The sequence below is a fragment of the Pocillopora damicornis genome, chromosome 6 (genome assembly GCF_964200805.1).
Source record: "Pocillopora damicornis chromosome 6, jaPocDami1.2, whole genome shotgun sequence".
NCBI lineage: Eukaryota > Metazoa > Cnidaria > Anthozoa > Scleractinia > Pocilloporidae > Pocillopora > Pocillopora damicornis.
This window is the reverse complement of record NC_142675.1, coordinates 7,272,851-7,298,548: the sequence shown is the minus strand read 5'-3', so window position 1 is coordinate 7,298,548 and position 25,698 is coordinate 7,272,851. Positions and strand designations below refer to the sequence as shown.

The window sequence follows — 25,698 nt, the reverse complement described above, 5'->3', positions numbered from 1 at the left end:
AAATTGGTTAGCGTCTTGTTGACTTTGATTGCTTCAGCAATAGATGTAGCGCCGGCTTCACGCATACCATTGTCAGACAAATCCAAATTGGTTAGCGTCTTGTTGATACCACTGCTACACAAATTTAAATTGGTTAGCGTCTTGTTGACTTTGATTGCCTCAGCAATAGACGTAGCGCCGGCTTCACTCATTCCACTGTAATACAAATTCAAATCGGTCAGATTCAAACAAGTTCCAAAAGACTTTGCTAACCGTGATTGAAAATCACTCTTTTGTCCCTCACATTCGTTAATGGCCTCCAATACAACTTTTAAACCACTACCTTCGTTTTCGTTGACTTTATTTGTTAAACTCTGTACAAGAGCCACGACTTGTTCACCGCATTTCATGGCTAAAATTCCGCACGAAAACAAAAGTACCTCTTCAAGTTTAACAAAATACTTTGGATAGGAAACTTGTTCGAAGAATGCTTCAAAGAATTCTTGAAAACTTTTATGCAAGAAATCCAAATTCAGTCAAGTCTTTTGCATGGTTTCCCAATTCACTTTCATTCAAATCCAATTTGTCGTTGAGTAAACCATTCAACGCTACTAACCCGAAGCGATTCAATTGCGGTTTGTAAAGATCTATCAGTTCTTCTTCCGTCTTTAATATTCCCTTCTTTTTTTATATTTTCTCAAGACACATTCAACCATACCCAAGTACAGTTGAGCTAAATCGTGCCTTTTTTTAAAGTACTTGGTGACAAATCCTCCCACATGGTCTTCAGTGAATCCTCCGATCTGAAGCAGCGTATCACAGCATTTGCTCACCTCTTTCTCAGCTTCTTGTCTTCCTGTTGGAACTATGTGGCATCTCACATCTCTTTCTTCAATTAATTCGGACAAAATCGACAATTTACTGGATGGTTACTCATCCAATCCATCCAATATCAATAAAATGATATTTTTGTTTGACTTCTTTATCGATTTCTTGCAGGGACAGAAGCTGATCATCAATGGTTTCCCAAACGTCAGAATGCATTTCTCGACATTTCAGCAGCAATACTTCTTTGAATGCTGTGGTACCACGCAGCAAAACATTTGAACATTAGGGTATAACGTTTTACTTATTTAACCAAATGTTTGTCTCTGAGTAGGAATATAACTCTTAATTCGTACACTCGAAGCGTGAAATCGAGGTCAAGATATTGAAACGAAAGCTATCCTCGATCACAAGCTTTACTCTGTTCCAGTTAAACAAAACACTAAATCAACTTGTTCACAAAATGTTTCGCTTGCCTATAAGTTGGAACTCAAAGACACCTGAATGCTTGTGTAGTAAGTATTGTATGTCGTACCCTTAAACGTTTCTTCGATCGTAGATTAGTGTATTTTGTGTACAGCTGAATAAACTACTTGCGTTGAATTTTCATTCAGCTTCGGACTTAACTTAACCGTTACTTGTGTGATTCAAGTTTTGCCGTGTTGACGATCAGAAATGATATTGACTTCAGGTGGCTTTAATTTGAAGAAAAATTGAGCGTTAAAACGGATTACCAAAAGGTGAAAAAATTTGATAACTCAATAATTCTATTCGCTCTTGTTTCTGACTTTAATTGAAATTTTGATGTCTAGAAAAGCCAAAGAAGTGTCGAAAATTTCCCAGGTATATTTCAAAGCCAGGCGAAATGAGTTGATAACGGTTATTAATTGAGTCAGTTCATCCCTGGTAGAGGAAGTGGCGCTGATACAGTCGTCGATGTAGCGACCGTAGATTTCAGGTTTGGGGCCGTTGTATTGACTGAAAAATTGGTGTTCGATAAAACCTACGAAACAATTGGCGTAGCTGGGTTCCATTTTGCTTTATTAAAAGCAATTAACTTTTCTACCCCGCATTTTTTACCCCATGGCTCGGGTGTCATCTTTCCTTGAATGTTTTCTTCAATACACCCATTTCATTTACATAACGATAAAGCAAAAAGACCAGAGTGTCTATTAAGAAGCTTTTAACAAATCATATTTTATTCCAGCGTCAATCTGAACTACATATTAACCTAACAATTTTTTTCTGCTTCGTGAAGCCTCTGAGTTTGGGTTTGAGTTTAGGTTTGGGTTCGATCAAATTCTTGATCCACATATTTTTTTAAACACGTGGAATTCAACGTCTCCCTTTTACTTTCTTTGGCTACACAGGTTTCTGATGGGGTCAATTTTTTAAATCTAATTGACAGAATGAACCGACAGGAATCTAGAGGTAACATTTCATCTGTGCAAGCTCATTGGTCAAGTCGTGCTGTAAATTATTCCATAATTTCCTGTTTCTGACTTGTTGGATACGAGATTGGTATAGCCAGTTCATATCAGGCGCGGGCTCATGGAACAACTGTTAAATATAGTGCACATATTATAATAAGTATATACAGTAATTGTACGAAAGACAAAGGTTCTTTGATTACGGCTTACGTCCATTTCTTAGGCAAGACCACTGAATTAAGAAAAATGTGGGGACTTCGATTCATTAACCGGTTCTAGGCGTTCATTTACTAAAAAAGAACGAAATAAATGAACTGCGCGATGGTACCAACAAAACAGTACGCGACCCGACCCACCCCTGGCCCGTTTTTTTCACTCAGCTGCTATCATCGCATCATTTACTATAATTACACTTTGCATTTGCAGGAATTGTACGTGAAAAGTTAAGTGGTTTTTTCAAAGACAATACTCTGGACGCCAGTAATAGCAATGTACACTGTATGTCCCGTTACAAATCCATTTATTTCCTCTTTCACGACAAAGCGCAGTTTACGTGACGATAACTACCAATAATTCCCAGAGCACTAACTTTTGTTGACTGTTCCAAAATTGTATGGTCAGCACCCGTTCTTATTATTTTATTTTGTTATCCTCTCCAGGCTACTCGAGAGAGCACTAATGATTTAACAAACATCTCCAGGGTAAAACCTGTGCATTTTAATGGTAGGTGTTAAAATATTATCACACTTTCGCGACATGCTCCTGATTGTGGCGACAAATCCTAGCAGATAAAGTTATTTACCTGCATAAATCAGATCTTAAAATTTAGCTTCTTGTGGTCTTACCATACCATGTATTTCACAATTTCTCTACATTTCGTTTCCCGTAGAAAAGTTAGGAAATAGTCATTTCCCTCTGGGCAAAAATCTTCAAAATTTTATATACAATTTTCAGCAAATTCATCTCTCAAAGCTAAGACGATTGCACAAGTAATGTGCCAATTATAATTTTTATTAGGATAAGGCTAATTTTTAATTAATAATACTTTCAGTGTAAAAGTATTTCGAGTTAGTATCGCAGGTAGATGCGGTCTTAGGGAAAGCAATTTTTTAGCAATTTACTAAAACTGCAGACAACTACGGCACACAGAACGAGATCTCATCAATCTAGTTAATTGGATATTTTCTGCACTATCCTGCCTTTCAGAATTGAGTCAGAAAATAAACTGAACTCCAACGCTTGTGTCGAGCATGCGTGTAAGTGCTAAACATGTAAAAGAGAAAATGAGAGTATACTTTATCGGTAAACTGATAAAAGCGTTACAGCGTTTAAGAATATAAAATCAATTGAGTTATAACGTTCCAGCCTAATTGCTTAACACAAAATGGCTTTTTCTACCAAGTAAGCGTGTGAGGAAAAGATGATTCAGCCCTGAAACTTGTTGTGGCAAAGTGTTCAAACTATTAGCCGGTCATATACCGCGGAAATCTATCTAACTACACCATTAAATCCTCGACGTTTGCATACAACTGCTTGTCGTACATTGTCATGTTGATCAGCTTCTGCAGAAAAGAATAATATAATAATTGGCATCATTAAAAAAGTGTTCCTCTTACGTTATAAGCGTTTATCCTCCCAAGTGGTCAGCATTTCACACCAAAACAAATTCAAGAAAGTATTTTACGGTGTCGTTTGCTGCTCTTTGTGCGTCTCAATACAATTTTGCAATAATCCTACCATCTTTTAAATAACCATAATGAGTCAATTGTCGCAAGGACATTCTAGTTCGCTTCCTCCTTGTTTTTCGTGGAGTGCTTGCTTCAGTGACATAACAAGAAGATGCAATCCCAACTTCGTAAAAAGTACGCTATCTAAGCTAAACGCTATTAAGTTTAAAACCCTATTTAGCTAAGCCTAAGTTAGTCGGTCTAACGTGAAAAGAAACTTTCATGTTGAAGAAAATTCTCACCTTGTGTAGGGTTTCCATGTCCTTAAGCTGATTTTTCAATTCAGTAAAAGTTGGTCTTGCATCTGGGTCATTCTTCCAGCACTTCATCATAATCTGATACCTGGTATTGTTCAAATGATCTGTTAGAGATTTAAAGAACGTTTCCTTGTAGGATGAGAGAGAACGAATTGAAAAAACACTTACAATTCCTCATCAACATGTTGTGGTTTAGGCATCCTGTATCCTTCCTGAAGTAAGTTTGCAATTTTTCTTCCATCCATTCGTGGGTAAGGTGAACCACCTGGAAGAGCCATAAGACCATCGAAATATAAATGTGACGAAAAAACGACCTTCACTGAAACACCACCCATGTCATTTGATGTAGTTTGAAGCTCTTTACGTTTGTCTAAGTGAACACCTTACATTGCTTAATTGAACATGGTATATAGCAAAAAACATATACAGGGCCTTATAAATTTCCATTCGATGTTACCTATGGTAAAAATCTCGAACAGCAAAACTCCATAACTCCATCTGCAGAAAGACAAATCAAACAAATATATATTGGGTGACTGAAGACATAAACATTTTATACGACAACTAAAATATATGTATTCTTTGACAAAGCATAGAATTCATGTCCTGATTGAAACTGATAAAACTTAGAGAAAGATGTTTTTCGTCTTGTCACGATTGTGGGACGAAGGAAAAATTTTGAGTCCCCACGAGGAATTGAACCTCAGACCTTCGGATTCCGCGCTCCGATTCTCTCTCTTATTTTTATTTACAAACATGACTCTATCGACATTGCTGATCCTTGCAGTATGCAAGAGAATAGAGTCGTAGAGTCTCTGTGGCTCAGTGGTATGAGCATCGGAGCGCGGAATCCGATGGTCTGAGGTTCGATTCCTCAAGGGGAGTGAAGAATATTTTCATTGTCCAACGCTCGTGAGAGGATGAAAAACATCTTTCTCTATTTCTTTACCGAGCCCAAAACTTACCCTTCCTCTTATTCTATTGGTAAAACTTGTTGGAAAATTGCTACGGGTAATAATCGGGTATACTTACACATCACTTTTGGTGGTATATTTACCATACATCAAGGCCTCATAAGCTGTCCACTTCACTGGAAGACGGCCCTAAAGATTTCAAATATCACTTTTTGAAACACCTAAAAAATTATAGGAAGCGACCGGTCAAAGACAGTGATATTTAAAATTATACTCGTATACAAATGGCTGTTTTCATTATGGTCCCATCCAAGGATTTTGTCATTGAAATCAGGAGTATATCAGCTTTATCACAACAATGATTGCGAAAGATAATTGAACTGAACGATATGTAGTACCGCCCCCACCTCCCCTCTTTCTTGATTACCTTAGTCTTTCGTTCATAAATATTTTCCTGCTGCACATCTCTGGCCATTCCGAAGTCTGTCACTTTACAAGTTTCCTTTTGTCCAACCAACACATTACGAGCCGCAAGGTCTCGGTGAATGATCTAAGAAAGCATTGATACGAGAGCAAAAATTAGCGATTTCAGAAGAAAAAGAACTGAAATGAAATGATTCAGATAGGAATATAGAAATATCCAGCGACATAATATGGTGTGTGTATTTCTCTTTCTTCCAGATGGCAGAAAATTAAAATTATTATAGTTACTGCTCCATCTTCCAAAGGGAAGCAAACTACTTCATTTCTGCAATACCTAATTATTTCATAGAAAGCTTATCTTAAGATTTTATTCGAAATAGGATTCTGTAATTTAGCAGTTTAGCAACCGAAGACGAATTTTTGAATTTCAAGTTTTAATTCCTTTTCTTTCTTGTCACTAAAATGGATATTCGTTGTACACTCAGTTTAGGCTGAATAAAAGATCCTATTCATTCACATCTCTGCCTTTGCCTACACGAGAAAAACCCAGATATTTAATTTCGATGAGGTGCACTTGCAGCGATGCACAAATATCGCCATTCGCACACTGAAATACAACTTTGGTGATGACGTCAAAACTGGTAGGGTTCCCGGAAACAGCCTCAACGAGACGGTAAGAATACGTTTGCATATCCCGGGCGTGATCTTGTGAAGACATATTATTCTATGCAAGACATAGCTTCACATGACGATACACCTTACAAGAAGGTTTTAAAATTGTTCTTCTTTGGTGCCTTTGTAATTAACTTACAGATTTTGAGGACAAATAACTCATTCCATCAGCAATTTGCCACGCAAACTTCATCAGCTGCTGTGACGTCAGATTTGTTTGTGGTTTGATATCCGGGTCTTTGAAGTAAGTGTCTTTTAATCCACGGCTCTTTCTCAGGTAACCCAGCAGATCCCCAAAAGGCACATATTCAATCAAAACCAGCAGCTGTTCTGAAGAAATTAAACAGTTTCATTTATATATTTCTCCCTCTAAAAAAATTAGCAATAAGTAAAATAAATAAATAGCACAGTCAGGTTCAATACTTTTGAAGAAATCGCACGAAAACAAGATGTAGTTTTACGAAGAAAAGCTGAAAAACCTTGTAACGGTCTCATAAGAAGATACAGGCCAAATATTCTCTTAGAAAAAACGATTCTGCTCATACAACAGAATGGCTTGTACAATGGCAAATATTTGGTCTTCGTCTATCAGCAAATCTAAGAGCGTCGCTGTTAGCTAAAAAAGGATAAAATTACCATATGCGATGGTTGTTTTTTGTGCGCGATTGTGAAGCAGTGAATCTTCCATTGAAGCAAATTATCAATGACGAGAAAGCGTTACAGAGTAAATCAGATGCAAAATGTGTACAGCAAAATTGGACCTCATAATCAAAGCTTACCAGATTCTGTAACGCATCCCAGAAGTTTAATGACATAAGGATGTGGTTTCAGCTGCTTCATTGTGTCAAGTTCTTTCATCAAATCTCTCTTGTCCGATTCAGTAGCGTTTGCTGGAGCGTTAAAAACAAGGAGTAAAATTTGGTTAACGGAAATAATATGCAAAATGTCGAATAGCGACATAAGTTATCGAATGACAAATAGCCAAAAGTTACGTAACCCGGTAACAGTATATGACTGTAGGCCAAGACTGTCATTCAATTTACAGTTCAAGAACTCACTTTTAAGCATCTTAATAGCCACTGTGGTCGCTTCAGGACTCCCTTGAAGTCCTACTGCTGTTCCCTTGGCAACCTGACCAAAAGCACCTTTACCAATAATTTTTTCTATGGTCACGTGGTGTCTTGGAACTTCCCAGCAGCGTGTTAACGGATGAAGAGGCACGTAATCAGCACCTGAAGCGGTACTTTGTGCTTTTCTATCATGTTTGTTGACTTCTATGAGATCCATATATTCCGCAGGAGGCTGGGTGAGTTCTGCTGAATCGGGTAGACTTGGTTCGCTATCTTCTAATCCTGTTTCATTCTATTAAACCAACATACCGTTAAGGTATTCATATACAAATCTGTTATTAATCCCAATAAAATTTCCTACATTTTCATAAAAATCAGTTTACCCGTTTTCATCAGACAAGCGTTTATATTATTTCATAACAAGAGATTATTAATAGTTTATAATCTCTTGTCCTTAAATATTACTAATATTTATTATTACTAACACTTTGTTCTCTGCCATTGAAACTATCATGTCCAATGCAGTGATCGAGGTTCATAGCATATTCGTTGAAGCTACAAACCGCAACATGAAGATCGTCGATTGGTAGTGCGATTTTTTGACAAATGCACACACGAAAAAAAAACTCTTGCTGTACTAAGCTCCTGGACTAACGCTTGGAAAATAAGGCATCAAGATAAAGAGACGGCCAAAACGGCGTGAAAAAAAAAATCATTTACAAAACAAATATCAACCGGGTGCAGACCAGTTTGCGATCTATGAAGTGAAACCACGCAGTTGAACCAGGGACAACCGAAAGAAAATCGATGGAGCAGCTTGGTAAAGGACATGATCCCAGGACAAAGATCCTATCGAGTCAAACTTCTTCCCATATTTTATTGTGCCTGTCATTAATGCATTATGCCTTTTTGGTAGAACTACACCTTTTTTCCTTCCTATTTGTTGCAAGCGTTTATTTCCTTCTAGAGATTACATAATTACTGGCCACACTAACATGACCTCAATGTCTTAGCTGTAACTTACGTAGGAAACACCTCTTTCATCTTCATAAGTCCTACAATTGAGAAAGCATAAAAATACTTATTTTGAGCAAAGAATCAGTTTAAGTGGAAGTTTGTTATACGATGATACCATATCTGGAACATTACATCGAGACAATCCAAGTGCCAAATTCTTACCTCTGTTTCCCAACAGCGCCTGAAAAAGAACGAAAGGAAAAAAAAGACAAATGATGTGGATGTGGGTCAAGATTTGCTTTTACTTAATAAAGAATCTTGCAGCCAAACCCTCTATCATAGATTATGAATTTTTTACCTACCTTTCTTATGTAGCCAGATTATGTAAATAATTAGAAGAACGATTATGAAGGCAAGAACCCCATTTATGGCTAACGAGACGTTGTTAGAAGGGCAGTTACATTCCTCAGGACCTAAAATGATTCAGTTTACAAAGCTTGATCAGATAACATTCAAACAACATTTACAGTGATCGTGGTCAATACACTGCTCTCACTACATAGCTTATGCTCTAGAACGAAAACCGTTCACTCGAACTGGCTAGGTACTAAGGAAAAGCAAGGTGCTACTCTCTCTATAATAATTTTTAAAAGTAAGATTTTGTTTAATTTAATAAAAACAACAACAGCGACGAAAATAAAACTTGGAAATATATGACTCACAGAAATGACTTGCTTAATTAAACAGATACGGAATACAATTAAAAATGTCCATCTTCGGACGAATACGTGTAAACACTTAACAATAATATTTCTTTGTAAAACATACTTTTTGTTGTGCTTTCCGAGCCGTCTGTGGTTATAAAAACTTGTTTAATTGATTCTGGATCGACTTTGAAACCTCCGAATTTCTCTTGCCTTGCAGCATCCAACAGGACAGTCAAAACATTGCTGACGACTACACTTCGATTGAACCTCATCATGAAGTCGAGAACAACACTGCCACACCTTGGTAAGGGGGAAGGATGTAAAATGCCGAATCGAACACCGTGCCGAAAAGAGTAAGACGCGTAAGTTATGACTGATTATACAGTCTGTATTAAACAAAAAGAAATCGGGGGAAGAGTTCATTTAGGTTTGCTAGTAGTTTCTTCATCCGCTTTTACATTCTTCACCTATTCAAACATTTGTCACCTTTGGAGAATATAACTACATTTCCTATTGCTAATATTTGTTTATCTCTCCCTTGAAAGCTTATTACGATTACAATACAAAGCCATTTGTTACAATAAATAACATTTTCATTAAAGGACCTTGTTGCTGTCTTTGCTCTGTGAAAAACCTTAATTTAAATAACGTTACTTGAGAAATAGTTAAACAGGTTATGAATTAGGAGAACCGCAGTACTTAAGTTACGCAAACGTTACACTTGGGGATATGGGCGTCTTGTGGTCTGTTTTGACTTATTATAAATGAGTAGCCTAAAGATTAGAAAGAATCTAGCGCCAAACAAAGTATGTTACCGAAAGGACAGAGTTTACAGCGAGAGCAATTCGACGAAGGCGCACCTTGCGTGACAAAAATTGAGTAACCACACGGCTTCAATTGCATAATCAGTCATAATTTATGCATTGTGCCCTTTACGGCACGGTTCTCTATTCGGCATTCCATTTGTACTTTGGTGACTTTTAAGTGTTAAAATACATTGAGATTTAACCAAAAGAGTATTTATGATCTATTAAACCAAGGTAAATAAAATTAATTCATGTCATTCTGTGTCAATCTGTTGCTGTACATTAAATAAAATGTACTTCAAATGTAGATTATTTTGCATTAACTAAGATTTTTTAGAGCAGAAACACCAATTTTAACACTAAAATACGCCAAACTGAGATAAAGCTCCTCTCCGCCGCAGAACACAGATTTGCGTTAGCGTTTGTTGTTTCAGTGTTGAGACAAACTGCACCTTACCTGGTGTTCACGGTGTTGGCGGATGAGCAGCCAAACTTAAAGGCAATTTGACAAGCCTAAAAGCACATTTAAAGAAAAAAATGTAAATTTGAATACTTGTTTCGTTATTGAAGATCGTTCAAAATGTCTTTTTGTTTTAACAGAAATATTGAGATTTCGGTCAACAATAGATTGATTAAGATTCCCTTTTAATGACAAATATTATGGAAGTATTCTATACACTCCGGTACACGGATCAAGTAGATTATCTAACCATTTCTGGAAATTTCGCAGCAACTTCTGAACGTCTGCTACAGTTCCCCTGTATCGTCGCTGTCAGGTAAACTTCTGTGCTTTCTGAAGCTGAAGAAAAGCCTTGTCCTTTTACATTTACGAAAAACATGAAGAGCCTTGGTTCACAAAAACTGCCGAGAAGTGGTTCCATCTAACAATAATTCAGCTTGAACATTGTTATGACTGTTTGTGAGTCTACAGTCCTTCGCTAAGTTCCAGGTCCTCAGTAACTTAATTCACTCTTTGTCTTTTACTAAAACTCATTTTGCAACACTAAAGAACATGCTAATATGATGACATAGTTTTACAGGGTGGTAAAAAAAAGAAAACGCCTATAAAAAAACAGTTACCTGCGGGAGTTGTTTGGGATGAAGTGGCAACTGTACTTGAAACTGTTTGAACTGGGAAAAAACAAAATACGACTTAAAATGATCGACAAGCAATTTTAAATTTTATGACATCATCAAACCAACCTCAAAACACATGATAATAATAATACGTTAGCTTAAGTAATTTTTTTCACGGAGGTTTAGGGTATGAATGAAGGGAAGTGAATGTAGAGGACTTTGTCGCAACCTTGACAGATCGGATAAATCTATCCCTTCCTGGGTGAACTCCGAGAACGCGACCCAAAGGCCACCGACTAAGGTAAACTCTTTCATCAGGAATTAAAACCAGGTTTCCAACAGCAAAACTATGACGTGGTCTGATCCATTTCTACCGTTCTTCCAAATTTAACAGATTTTACGAAAACCATCTCCTCTAAAATACGTCAGCAAGGTATTGAACCTGCTTCCAGCGACGATGGCAGTACAAATCATTCTTAATGAGGACTCCTGGCGGCAAATTTAAATCCAATCGAAGTAACAAATGGTTATTAGTCAAAGATTGTGAATCAATAGGACTGAATGCTATTGCTGAGAGTCAATGGTCGACCATTGAGAATTCCCTCAACTTCTGCCATCAACGTTGGCCGTGCGTCTCCAGAACCAATTGTTGCTTTTTAAAAAAAGGGCTCGTAAGATCTTTCTCACTGAACGAATCATGTGTTCCCAGACTCCTCCCATGTGTGATGCTTCAGGGAAATTAAACTTCCTCTTGATGTTCTTCTGATGTAGGAAAAATTCTACCTTCTGCTGATTCCAGTTGTCTAGGGCTTCAGGGATTTCTCTCTCTCCGCTATTTAACTTCATACCATTGTTATCTCTTATCATTTTTGGCGTCCTTCTTCTGCTGATGAATCTTCATAGAGCACGAATAAACGATTCTGTTTCGAGAGACTCGCTCACTTCAACGTGGATTGCTCGGATAGTTAAGCAAGAGAAAAGACACCATAACTTTTAATTGTACTTCTGCATTGCTTCATAAACAGTGGGCCAAAGGAATCTATGCCAACGTTAGAAAACGGGGGTTTATCTGGAAAAAGCCTGTTGCCAGGTAAATCTAATATCAATTGTTGGCCCTTTGCAGCATTTTGTTTCTGGCATGTCAAACAGTTACTGAGTACTCTTCAAAGGGCAGCCCGTGCCTTGAAGATCCAGTACTTTTGTCTCAAACTGGTCTGGACATATTCTTGACCTAGATGACCCACAGACTGATGAACATCCATGATGAGCAGTTTGGTAGCATGGTGCTTTGAAGATAACAGCAATTGATGTCTCGATTGGTAATCCGATGAGGGATTTTGAAGCCGACCACCGACTCTCAATATTCCCGCTCTATTAAGAAATGGTCTCAATTTGTACACTGAACCAAATGAGCCAATAACTTTCAATTTACGCTTCTCAGATTCGCCTGGGCTCAAGTCTGGGAGGACTTTAACCACTGGTGAGAAAGCTAATTTTTGCACGTATGTGATGATTTGAGCCTCTGCATGTCGTAATTCGTCTATCGACAGCCTTCCACAAGGTAATGGATCAACAGGGTCCTCTTGTAAGCACCTCTTGCTCTTAGGGAATTTTTCTAAAATCTCAGACGCCAAGCAACTCCCTTCTTAAGCTTAAACCATGACGAATATTGCAGAACCATTAGGCTCAGTGGTCGTTTATCCTCCATGAGAGTAACATGATTTGTTCGCGCTTGACCCCTGACCCCTCGGTCTGACTAAAGAGAGTGGATGGGTGGGTTACGATGTTTCACTTTCCCAAATAAACTTAGGGCCTTTGAACCAAACTTCCCTCTTTAATAACTCCTTTACCGTTAGTCTTCGGCCGGCATCGTCAGCTAGGTTGATGCTTGTTGGCACAAAGTTGTACTGGGAAGGTTCTGAGACATCATGTATCACTGCCAGGCACTTGGCCACAAACATGTAGAATCGTTTGTCTCTTTGCTCTTGATATATTTGAGGACAGCTCTGGAGTCTAACTAAAACACTGTGTTGTCAAATTTTAACTAACATTCTTCTTGTAACGTCTGATTCATTCTGACAGCTAAAACAGCGGCTGACAATTCCAATCTGGGTATAGTCATCTGTTCCACGCGAGCCAAGCGAGATTTCCCAGCGACGAAACTGCAGTGGGTGCGGCCATTTTCATTGACGAGTTTTGCAAATGGAACAGTCCCATAAGCAATCTGAGAGGCATCTGCGAAGTGGTAAAGCTCTGCATTTTGTACCCAGCCAAAGTCGATTGCTTTCAAACATATTGGTAAGGCAACATTTAAAAGCATAGGTACATCACATAGCCATCGTCTCCAAAACTGACATTACTTCCCCACTATCTCTTCATCCCAGGTGAGTCCTTGTTTGCAGAGATCTTGAAGGAGCTTTTCAGCTAGTAAGATAATTGGTGATACTATGCCAAGTGGATCATAAATGGAGCTAGTCACTAAAAGAATCCCTCTTCGTGTGAAGGCCTTATCCTTTGGTACCATCTTGAAAGTAAACATGTCGCTATCCATGTTACATTGAACACCAAGGGTTACTTCAATAGGAAGTACACCAGAATTTGAATACAAATCCAAAATTGATGAAGCTCTGTCTCAGGTTGGAATGGCTTTGAGGACTTGCCTCCTGTTATACAAGCATTTAGTTTCAATTGAAATCCACCTCTTAACAGTAGGACACACAAATCTTCTCTCAATTCACAGGCGAGCTCAGTCAAACACCACTTGCAGTTTCTCAGGCTTATTAGGATTGAAGGCAGCATATAATTGACTGGTGATATCTTGACTCGAGGTTGTTCATTGTGGTTTTTTTAATTTTGGCTCATTTTCGCAAACCAATATTTTAATTCATTTTGACAACATATCAGTTCAACTGATACTGACATCATACACTACTTACATCTTACATCTGAAGAAAACATTCCCTATCCTCGAAATTCTGTTCAAAACATCAGGAACATCAACAAAAGTCTTCATCTACCTGAAAATACTGCTAACTAGCACATGTGTTGATCGTCACGCACAACACGTCAACCTCATTACCAGGGTCTCTATTCCTCCCTGTTCGGGGTTGTAATGATTCACTGTGCGGGGAGTTTTATTGACGCAATGTAAACTGGTATAGAACATTTTTCCTGTTTTGGATTATAAATCAAAAGTAATTAAAAATGCTCAAATATGTTTCTACTTACCCTTTATGTTAAGTCTCACAGTGGCTTTTGCTCCATCTCCAACGTCATTATGTGGGACACATTTGTACTCGCCATAGTGCTGAGATCGATTGACGTTATTGAGAGTATACTCACTGTTGCTGTTCTCGCTTAAGAGGCTGCCATTGAAATAGAACTTGTAAATTGACACTTGTGGCACAGCAGCCATAATTATGCACTTGAATGTAACAGTGTCTCCTTCAGTGACGGTATTTTGTGCAGCATCGGTCGTGAGCCTCGCACCTTCAGGTTTGTCTAAAAATTTAAATCAAATCAAAATCTCAATCTCAGTTTATTTCATCGCTCATACATTTCGCCTGGTTATAAATCATAACCCCTTTTAATAGCCTAGAGAGTGCATGATAATGCAACAAGGAAGGGTTAATCTTGTATCGGTCCATGGAGTGCCTTGGGCAGAAAATATAACGCTTTTGAGATGGAAAATTGTAGCAAGTCATTTACCCATAGTTAGAATGCTGACTATAAGCAAAATACTTTAACTTACACATTGCACACTGAAAAATAATTGCATTACTGCAGCAAGAAAAATAATACCATCTATGTTGTTACTTGGATAGCTACTTTCAAATTCTCTTTTGATAAAAATGAGCAATTTGTGAAGTCCAGCTTTATATTTTAACGGACATGAAAACGTTGTCGCTCATGATAAATTTTTGATGAAAATCCCTGGATTTGAGAAAGGAGACGAGTGCAACAGTGCCCTAGACGCTGCACGTGAGAGGATCTCATCTCGCAAAAAAAAGCGGAAACCCAATTTGAATTTAAGACATTCCTTATTTTCCTCAATTGGTACCAGGATGATATATTTATATAAGAAATTCCTGAGGAACAGAGCCTCCCTTTATCAATCTAAGAGGAATCTTAAGTCAAGGGCCTCATAGGCTAGATGCCTCTAGGTAGAGGAGCATCTTCAAAATCATCACAGACTTTTGGCTCGACTCCACCACCAAAAATTCATTTTTTTGTCAAAAATCCAAGCTTCCTCAAGTTTGCTGTTGCAAAGTGCTTTAGCAGTAGCAGAGTGAAAAACCAAAACGAAAAACCAGGGAGATTTTGGTCAGGTTGTGTTCATACTATCGTGGCTCGTTTTACTTCCTGAGCGTCTGATTCAGGCTAAAGAGAACTACAATTGTGATGATAAGTATTCTAAATTTGCACGGGCAATAGTATGTAAACTGTTTGTTTGAATGAAAAACTTTAGGGAAACTGAACGAAGGTAAGAATTCATTACAAATTCCTGGATACCTCTATAGTAATTCTACCACGTTGCAAAGAAGGCGATCTCTCGGACACAATTCCGGATATTTTGCCATACTGTATTGATATCATTTCTACAATTTCTGCTTACTAGCATCGTAATTAGATGCTGAAAGTAAATGAAAAAAAAACCAGTACGAGAAGAACAAGAAGTGTTATCAAGTTCTTAAAACATATTTTTGAATGCGATATTTTAAATACGGTTTTAGATTTCTAAATCGTTCCCTTATTCTGTCAACCTAACTCTTTTAGCTGATCCAAAAATGCTAAAAATTTGAAATGATTTTTTAACCAGAAATGGATAACTGTGCTTGTGGTAGAATAGTATGGTTATAGATATTGTCATAGTAAATCAACAGCCGAATTATTGCTCTTTTTTATTACACTATGTTCTAAACTTTAGACCAAAAAAATCAAGTTCGTAATAAATAGAAATTTTAGACACAATTCTTAAAACTGTTTGTTTCAAATTGTAAGATATATACATTAAAAAAAACAATACTTCTAATTTTTGTTTGCCTAAAGGGGTTAGGTACCCTACATACTAGGGTGACAAAAGTTGTTCTGCTTTGCCGAAAATCTCAACAAATTTTGTCTGCAATAAATTTAAAATTTTATTATTGCGTGCGCACTTGCAAACAACTAAATATTTGATAACCACAAGGTCCAGCACATTAAAATTGAACACCTTTCTTTAGGTTCTGTTCGAGGGAAAGGTTATGTTAACATGTAAAAACTGTAATTCTTTAGGGAAACTGTTGCTTCGTGATGAAAATTATTGCTCATATTTTATTCTATTTTTTTTCTTCGTTCTTCTCTTTGTCGTCCTTCGTCTTCACAGCTCGATTGCAGCGCAAAAATTAAATATTTTGGTCGGTTTCTGTGTGAATAGACTCTCTTAAAGTGAGATAAAATTTACTTGATTGACAGGAAGGCACCTCAGAAGTTTTCTACGGCTTAAACTTTTTGTAGAAAAAAATTGCGTACTGAGAGACAGAAATTCGTCCGATGCATCCGAGCTTTTGATGAGTTTTGACGAATGGTATGTCACACTTTCTCCATCAATGAAAAACGTTTTGGAATTGGAAGGTACATTGTATGAAATAACAAAACTCCGAGTTTTTGTTTATTTCCTCTAAGTATCTACAATATCAACAACTAAACCTAAGCGCAACTACAAATTTTTTCTAAAGCATTTCCTCCTTACAACAAGCCTTATAATTTCATTGGCTGAAGACCTAAATAAAAGTGAAATGCTACTCGTTTTACCTCGGAATTTGCCCGCAACAAAACGACCTTCAAATTTTTATTTGAAAAAGAAGTCAACGAAACAAGATAAAAGGTCGACTTCACCCTTTGCACTTCAAGGAATATTTGTTTATTTGTACAGGGATAAAGTGGATATTACATTAGCTGAACATGCTGGTGAGCAATTCGTTGCAAGTGATCATGGAGGCTGTTGTATGGCTGTTCACGACGACTGCTGTGAATCTGACGGAAAGGCTGAAAGTGTTGCAAAGACTGTTGGGCTGAAGTTTTTGCTTCTTTAAAGCTGGCGACAAAAGTCTGCCACATTTTCTCAGCTGGAAAGACGAAGAACGAGAAGTACATTGAAGACTGATCGGGTTTCTGTGGCCCAAAATAAGTGAAATGTGGCGACACCTAAACCGGCTTCACATAACTAAATATATTGGCTGTCGTCGTGGAGAGCACTACCTAATTTTCCCACCAGGGGCCCGTTTATCGGAAGTCCAGGTAGTTTAACGGCCCGTGAAGCTTTTTTGTTTTATTTTAGATGTGCGTTTCAAACGTTTTGAGAGTTATGCAATAAAACTTTCAGCTAAAGAGATAAAATTAACTGATTAGGGTGCCAGAACCTGCTCCTCTGTTCTTTAAATTTTTATTTTAAAACATGACTCTGCGCCCGTTAAGTTAAGAGGCTGGCAAAACGTGGAATTCTCGTCAGTTCGTCTACGGTTCGAGAGCGTGAGAGCAGCAAGGCTATACTATGCAGCGGACTGCTTATTGCCAGCTGATTCGTGGCACCAAAAAAGGCCAAGCGTCTGGAGCTAGCTCAACGCATCTTAGAGAGTGGCAACACTTTCCACAACATGATTTTCAGCGACGAGTGTTCGATCTCCCCTCCATTGTTCATGTGTGGGGGAATCAGTAGACAGGGTGCCACCAAGATTTGCATCTTTGATGGCATCATGGGTGCCAATCTCTTTTGCAATGTTCCGGAGACGACGCCTATTCCGTTTATTATTATTATTAAAGTTACGAGCACGAGTTCATACAGGATAATGACCTGAAGTACACGAGTAGGCGAGCGCAAACTCTCTTCGACGAGGAAAAAATCAACTGGTGGCGTACTCCCTCTGATGAGTCCTGACCTTAAGCCCAAGGAAACCTTGTGGCGTGAACTTGTAAATGGAGCTCGTAAATTGTATAAAGAAGTTCTGGGAGAGGAAGGTCACGCCAGAGAAGCGTGCAAAATAAATAGATCATATTTTGCGAAAGGTTGTTTCAGCTGTGTTGAAGGCTCGAGGCTCGAGGTGCTGAAACAAAATATTACAAGCGGCTCTTTTGGGAGCCACCGCGCCCTGCTCCACCTAATTCTCTATTGACATTGCACGGTAGGTAGCTAAAAATGGCTCTTAGGAGGCACCAAATCTAATGAAAGTCAATAACCAGTGAGATCTTCGTATCACAAAGAACTCTCTACAATATTGATATAGTTAAACAGTGGGATATAATTAAAGAAACTTCGTTTCTCACACTAAAATCCTAAAATAAAAACAAAAAATGCTGATATGACAAAGATTATGATCAGTTTGCGTAAAGCAAAACGAGAAGAGAAAAAAGGAAAGGAAGAGGGACTCAATTATGGAAGGTTAACCGTTAAATGAAATAAAACATGTTAATATCACGAAGATTATGGTCAGTTTGTGCAAAGCGAGACCAGAGTGATTTTCGTCGAGTGATTTTCGCCAATGTTTATTGAACCGCATGAAACTTACACATAATGAAAGCTATTATATTGCGACATAAAAAGAGCGTATAAATACAGCAAAGTTTACAGAAACGGTCTTGGCGTCCTTTCCTTGTGTTAATCATAAAGAATGACGACGTAACCTGTGACACGATTTCGTTCTTATGAATGCGAATCGTTATCGCATCAAATGAAATTTATATCATATGTAAGGTTAGATCTTAAAGTTTAACTAATTTTTGGTTTTGAGGATGTAAAATTAAAAGTTCACACAAATACGGAGAAATTGTTCAAAAAGCGACTTGGTTTCCACTGGAGTCTCTTCTGGGAACGGACGTAACTTTGAAAATACTATTTCCCAACACCATATTTTTCTCGGGGTTTGAAACTAATGTCATCATGAAGCAGGACACAAGAAAACTGCTTTCGATTATCTTCCAATAACAATAAAAATACTTTTCGGACGAGTTAAGAATTATCAACGAACATGCTTTTCTTAATTTAACGACCTGAAACAAAACACTAAAGTAGTAAGTTAAAGTAGTAAGTGCTTAGAAAACTGTTTCACCAAACAACGCCTACGCGTGTCTGTTGTCATTATAATTATTTTAATGAAAATAAGCACGCTAGTGGACGCTAAACTTAGTTATCGTCAACGTAAAGTTGCAAACAACAGGGTAGTTTGCATGATAATGTAAACTAAACCGGCCAATCAGATTACAGACTTTTCGATCTGACTTAGCCGTAAGAGAAGTGTAAAAGCCCAAATAGTCCGCTTCAGCCACTCTCATTACCACCATTAAAATTGAAAATCTATTATGGAAAATAAAGTTGTTAAAATCATCTGGAAGCGTGGGCAGTATTTGAACCTTTACCGTTTGACAATCATCAATTCGTCCCCACTTAAAGAGGGGCAGAAAGTGCAGGTGATTTGGGCAAGACTTGTAAGGAGCAGATGGCAGTTGTGGATTGGTACCCGCTGGAAGTGGGGGTTCAGCAAACTTTCACAGAGAGCGATCTGCCGCCACGCCAAGCAATGGCAAAGAAGGAATCGGTAAGTATTCGTTCAATAGACTACCTTTAAGTTTGACATACCTATACTTGTTGACTTTTTTTTAAATACATTTTGATCTCACTCGCAGATTCCAGAGTCATCCTTGGCAAACACAAATGAAACAGTGGGAAAGAAAGGTTACAAACAGAAAGGAAAAAAAAGGAAAAACCTCAAGGAAAAGTAGGTATCACCAAACACAGATTTTTTCAATGTTAGCAGAATTTGTTTCTAAAACTTCACAAGCCTCGCATGTGTTTTGCGGCAACGCCAATCGCTGACTCTCATTTGCAACCAAAACTTACTTATGGGTATTGATCATTAGATTTTATATTCAGCATCACCTTCGAAGGACGCAGAGTCGATTCCTTTTTCGGAATCCTCAGATTCTTGTCTATTCAAGCAATAAACTGACGCTTTTTATCTCGAAATTTCACTGAACTTTTGTTTCAGAGCAAAAATTCGACGAAATAGCGCTCTTTGTTCAACGGAACTTTCGCTCAAAAAGCCTTGAATTGTCATTCGAACTTTTGCACGAAATTTCGACGAAAGTTCAGAAGAACAAAACAGGAAATTCATGCATTTCCCTTGCGTTACTTTTACACAGTACTGTACATTTAATATTTAAAGGTGAAGTGATTATTGTTGAACGATCTCCGAGACGAAGTTGAAGCGATTATTCATCAATCGTCACCAAGCCTGAGGCGAATAACTTCTGTTATTAGTATAATCGCTGACATGCTTTCAAATTCTGTTGTAAATGTTTTTTGTAAATTGTAAATTGTAAATTCTTAGACAATAGTTTGGATTACCTGTATCAAGATAAGCAGCCAGTTTAAAATATGTGTGCAAGTCTTAGGTATGCAGTTTTTAGTTTAGCCGATTTTCGCACCTGTTAGCTTATCTCAGCAAAAAACATGTAATTTCTCAGCTGACAGAATTTTGACCAATTCTTAGCTTTCCATTAAGCCCCAAACAGAGCCCTCACACAGAAGTAGACTATGCGTTAGCTTAGTGCGCTAGTTAAACGGAGTGAATTCTGGATTGTCACAATGATTCGGAAATGGTTTTAAACCATTTTCTGAATTAAACACAGTCCAACTGAAGCAATGACTTGGCAAAAAAATGTCACATCCTTCTAAGTAAAGTAACATGAGCAGTGATTCCACAAAATTCAATTGTCCCAACCAGTAATTGGGACCAATGCATACAAAGCTGAAAAGGTTTTGTATGCATTGGAGAACTTGCTCTCAAGGTTCCCTTTCACTTTTGAACAGATTTGTCAGTTCTGGGTAACTGACCCCAATAACAGGATTCGCACTGTAAATAAAGTAAATTACAGTTAAGATATACTTACACTGAACTACAATTGATGTGTCAACAGCAGTGACTTCCACTGAGTTATTGGCTCGACATGTATATTGTCCTGCATCTGTTCTGTTTATATTATTGAACTTTAAAAACGCAGCTTTCTTCCCTGAACTTTCCAGTACTCCATTTCTAATCCAAGCTACATCCGGCAGTGGTTTCCCTGAAGCTTCACAGGCCATGGTGACAGGGGATCCTTCAATGTAATATTTTCCTCTTAAAGAGATGTTTATAAGTATTGCCTCTGAAAAGTAAAAGAGATTATATCATTCCTCAGAAGGCATAGCAAATCTTACTTGGACTGAGTCTTGAGATTTACCCAATGTCAATAAAATAAACAAAAGAATCCAGGAATTAGTCTCCAATATAAGGAGGCTCAAACTTCATTCAGTACACGTTAACCTCTTGGTACTAGTTACTGGAGAACTTGCAGACCCCCAGCCTAGGGAATTAAGGGCTAATTCAGGAAGTCATTCTTTGGGATAAGGACCCTGGCTTCTAAGCTACCCTTGATTTTTTTGGGCTACAAGATGTCTGGCCCTTGATTGGCTCTAGCTAAAAAAACCAAAGGCAATTAATGATTCGTTTATCCTTTTTAAGCCACAATAACCTGATATCTTTCTATCGCAATACAATTTTGAAAGAGAAGTAGTGTGATAGGTATTGCATTACATTTAAAATAAGCCAGCAGAACTTAGCAAATGCATGATTAAAATAAAGGAAAGAAATAAGATTATGTAATGGCTGATGAGCGCAAACAATTTTTATTCACGAGTCATAAAGGATCAAAAACAAGCAAGTGAACATAGTAACCAGTAAGTTTGGATTCTTCACGACAAGTGAATAAAATCGTTCAGACAGACAATGAGGTAAATTGTACATGGGTATTGAGATATCACGGACATTTTCAACTTTGAATCACAGTCAAATGACAAAGAAATTACATACTCAATATCACACTCGTTTAAATGTACTTAATGTTGTTAGGACATCCTAGATACTGTATTCAAAAATGAAAGGTAAAACACTCAGAAATAAGATTAAAAAGTCTACTCAAAGAACATTAGGCTTCCATTTTATAAATGAAAAGTTTTGGCCATGTTAATCATCATTGAATTATTTACTGTTTGCATGCTCAGCGTCTTTCACAGAGCATAAAGAGCTTGGTTTATGGACTTTGTTGTTTTATCGCTTTCATTGTGCTCCATCACAAAAATCCTTTAAGTCTCAACTTGCTCCTTGTATCAAAAATTACTTGAGGAAGTCACCATTCTATTGACTAAATTTACATCTGCAGACCTTGAAGATCATAATCCTCAGAAAGCAGCACATGGTGCAGTGCCAATTTTCATTGCCTTTCATTACAATCTTTTCACACCAATTTCATTTCACATGCTGCCTGTGATTGGTCATGCAATATTTTCCTTCATTGATTCAGCAAAATCCTACTACCAGTTGGATTGTTTTGGAAGTTTTGACAGATGTACCATTTTTAATCGACAGCTTCACTAAGAAAAAATCTCAGCACTCATATTAATAACAGTTATCTATGCATAACAAAGTAGTTAAGTAGATGGTGCCAGAATAATAGAGCAATAACTATCTGATAACTCTTAGATTTAGAGTAAATGGTAGAGTTTCTTTTCTCCTTTTAGGTGTGTGGTGTCACATGCCAAGTAAAAGTAGCACCATTCTTCTCAAAAGTCTGGTTGGCTAGCTACTTTCAGCCCTGCATATAAATGTTTGTGCATATTTATGCTATTTTTTACTTTTCCAGATCTTAGAAATATGAGACATGAGTTGAATGCATTTGATTTATGTTTAATTATTAATGTTTATGTCTGTAATAAGTACCTGCCACAATAAGCTGAACTGTACTTTCTACTGGGTAGGAAAAGCTTCCCCATATTTCACATTCAAATTTGGTATTGTCTCCAGGGTTGATGTTCTTTATGACCAGGGTAGCTCTTCCTTCAATTTTAACTCTTCCTTTGTAAGATGCAGGAATATTAGGATTTTCTTGGACACCATGACTGCTATTAACCATCATTCTGACAAATTTACCACCAACTAGAACACTATAGAGAATGTTCTGAATGTCATTATGTGGATCAGCGTAGTCCCACACCAGGTTGGCATCACTACCATTGATAAAGTAGCTTGGATTAGAAGGTTCCTGGGTGAAATGCACATCCACACCCCCTAAAATAGACAACCATAAACATAATATTCTCAGCCCTTTAGTTACATGTGTAACAATATTAATTAGGAAGAAGGGCTAAAATAGAGTCCACCACAGAGGCACTTTTAGTGTAAGCAGTAACAACAATAAGTGTAAATATGCACTACATTGGTATTCATTGATATCAATCAGCTCGAAATATACTTTCATTTGCTAAGAAACATAGTTCAAACAGTAATGTGCCTTTGTGTAACTTCTCAAACAATATAAATTTTGGTTTATTCGCTCTAAAGGTCTGTTTCTACTTACAACAACAACAATTTTAGGACAAGTGCATTTCCAAGTTTAATATTATACTTTAATTGGTGTGACTAAGTTCCAAAAATGGTTAAATGTGGTTGAGACATGTAAGAAATATACTTAGATACTTCATAGTTAAGTGTGAACATGTAATTTCTATTCACAAGTTTTGGAAAATAAAATCATGAGCAAGGAACAAGCAAGTTTTTGTCTAGACTATGAGTGGATAAAAATTGTACAAGCAAAAACTAATCATAATGTAATTTGAGGAAATGTGGGTTGTGTGTGTTGCAGAAAATAGAGCAACATTTACATTACTGCTGAAACAAAGTAAAGGCAAAAGTGAAGAACAAATTAGTTGAATGAAATTAGCTTTCATTAATATTATAGGAATTATAGTGCCAATTTAAAACATAAATGTTTTCTCATTCACATGTGCAGGAATCAAATCGCAAAGGTGGATTGTAATACTTTTTTTATCTGAGTCAGAATCTACAAATTTAAGTCTTTTGTATCATTTTGGAGGAGATTCCACTTTAGTTCTTTGGATTGCAAATGTCAGGGATTGATCAAGGCATATATTAAGACAAAGATTGCAATCAGTTTGCATAAGGAGAAATCAGAATGATTTTCACCAATTTTCATGAAGTCTGGCTTTCTCTGACATTATCTTCATTAGTAAATCTAACTTGTTTACACCAATGGCTGAATTCTTGTTTTAAACCTTGAAGTCATGATTCTATAGTTGTCTGCAACCAGCAAACCTCACTGACATTCACTTTCATTCATTTTGGCAAGCCTCCAAACCACAAAGGCATAAAAAAAACCCATACCATTGTTTTCACTGGTCAAAATATCTTCTACAACTTGTGATTGGTCAGATGCTATTTTCTCACTAGTGAGAGAAACCATCCTACCTATCAGAATTTGTGCAGTTTATTACAAATCTTTTTGTCGTTGTTGTTAAATTAGCTTGAAGTAAATCTCAGTAGGTATATACATCAGCAAAGATATCTTCACATACATTTCAAAAAGTTTGATCCTGGTAATTCTTTAACTGTTTTTAAATATACAACAAAAATAAGTCATCCACTACCAGTGTGGGATACCACACTTATATGTGCATAAAGCTAAAAACTTGCCAAGCCGACAAATCATACATGTAGGTATGAGCAAACAATGCTCATTTATCCATCCAAGAACATTGGGAAGTTTCTTTACATGATTGCTGCCTGGAGGAAAAGTCACACTCAACTTAGCTAGCAGAAATTATCCTTGCTGAGGTTATTGTTTGAACCAATACTGATTGGAAAAATCGGTAACAGCTCTTCCCAATAATGAGTGATGGATGGAAAGGAAGAGAGTTTATGTACAGATGGCAACTCTCTTCTGAGTTTGCACAGCTATCACGTTTGTAATGGAAAGCCACCTGACAAAGCAGTAACTTTCCTCATGGCTAAAAAGACGACTCACACTAATTAAGAAAATATTGCACTTCTAAGTTTCAATGTTGATGTTAAATTCTGAACGTACATGGTATTGTTACACTTGAAACATAAAATCATTTGCTCTTCATTTCTATCGCATCATAGCTATTCAGACTTCATTTATCACGCGATTGAAATCCCAACATCATATCTAAATTTTGAAATACAAAAACTGTTGAAAGCAACCTTGGAGTTCGGAAATCATTTTGACGAAAATCACGTTCATAAATAAAGGGTCGGCGTTTTCGATATCTAAGCTTAAAATGGCAGATGGTAAAAAAATACTGTCAAATCCTTTGTACGGGTGAATAACTTCACACTTACCTGACCCGTGAAACTTTACCAGCAGAAGAAAGAGTAAGTAAATTTCATAATCACGCAAAGACACCATCCTGTCAGACCTTTGCTGATGCCTCAATGAGGAAGGATGTGCCAAAATCTTCTGGAAGTCACTTGACGGGATGGCCTATAAGGCCCTAATTCGTTTTGAGACTGGGACCGAGTGTCACGATCCCTGTCGGCAAATTGCCAGAACAACATGACGGATGGTGCGATTCATGGAAAAAAATCCCATTTATGTCAGACAATTAGGACATTTGCATGAATTTTAGAAACTTTTCTTCCGGAGAAACGTTCCATTCCGATTAAACTATGTGTGAAACTTGCGAATGTGACGAATGAGAACAAAGACACCGATATCGATCACGCGCGCGTAGATGAAAGTCACGCAAGTAAAAAGTAACTTGTAACAGACAGATTTCAACTCCTCTTTCTTGTTTATCGACCGTGGATTCTTTTCCAAGGGCTACTAAATAAAAATCAAGGTCGGGTTCCACTGATCTATCGCCTCTGGGGATGCACGAGAGTACCCATATTCCTGGGGCCGGAACCGGAAGTCAAGTGGATTACAAATGAAATAATAACGCAATCCAGACGCGTAAAGTCAGTCA

At 37.4% G+C, this 25,698-nt stretch overlaps 1 protein-coding gene across 1 annotated transcript; it reads right to left on the bottom strand.

Annotated features, from left to right (window-relative positions):
- Nucleotides 1–2,548: 2,548 nt before the first annotated feature.
- On the bottom strand, nucleotides 2,549–25,353 carry LOC149043705 (uncharacterized). The gene is made up of 20 exons (XM_089210683.1): nucleotides 25,073–25,353; nucleotides 22,634–22,981; nucleotides 20,769–21,023; nucleotides 14,073–14,345; nucleotides 10,848–10,898; nucleotides 10,478–10,566; nucleotides 10,225–10,280; nucleotides 9,083–9,261; nucleotides 8,617–8,727; nucleotides 8,477–8,495; nucleotides 8,322–8,352; nucleotides 7,286–7,589; nucleotides 7,007–7,117; nucleotides 6,367–6,557; nucleotides 5,560–5,682; nucleotides 5,251–5,321; nucleotides 4,676–4,716; nucleotides 4,387–4,483; nucleotides 4,204–4,303; nucleotides 2,549–3,796 (listed from the first exon to the last, which is right to left on the bottom strand). The coding sequence occupies exons 1-20, from the start codon at nucleotides 25,137–25,139 to the stop codon at nucleotides 3,731–3,733; spliced, it is 2,583 nt and encodes an 860-aa protein (XP_089066809.1). The 5' UTR covers nucleotides 25,140–25,353; the 3' UTR covers nucleotides 2,549–3,730.
- Between the last annotated feature and the right edge of the window lie 345 nt (nucleotides 25,354–25,698).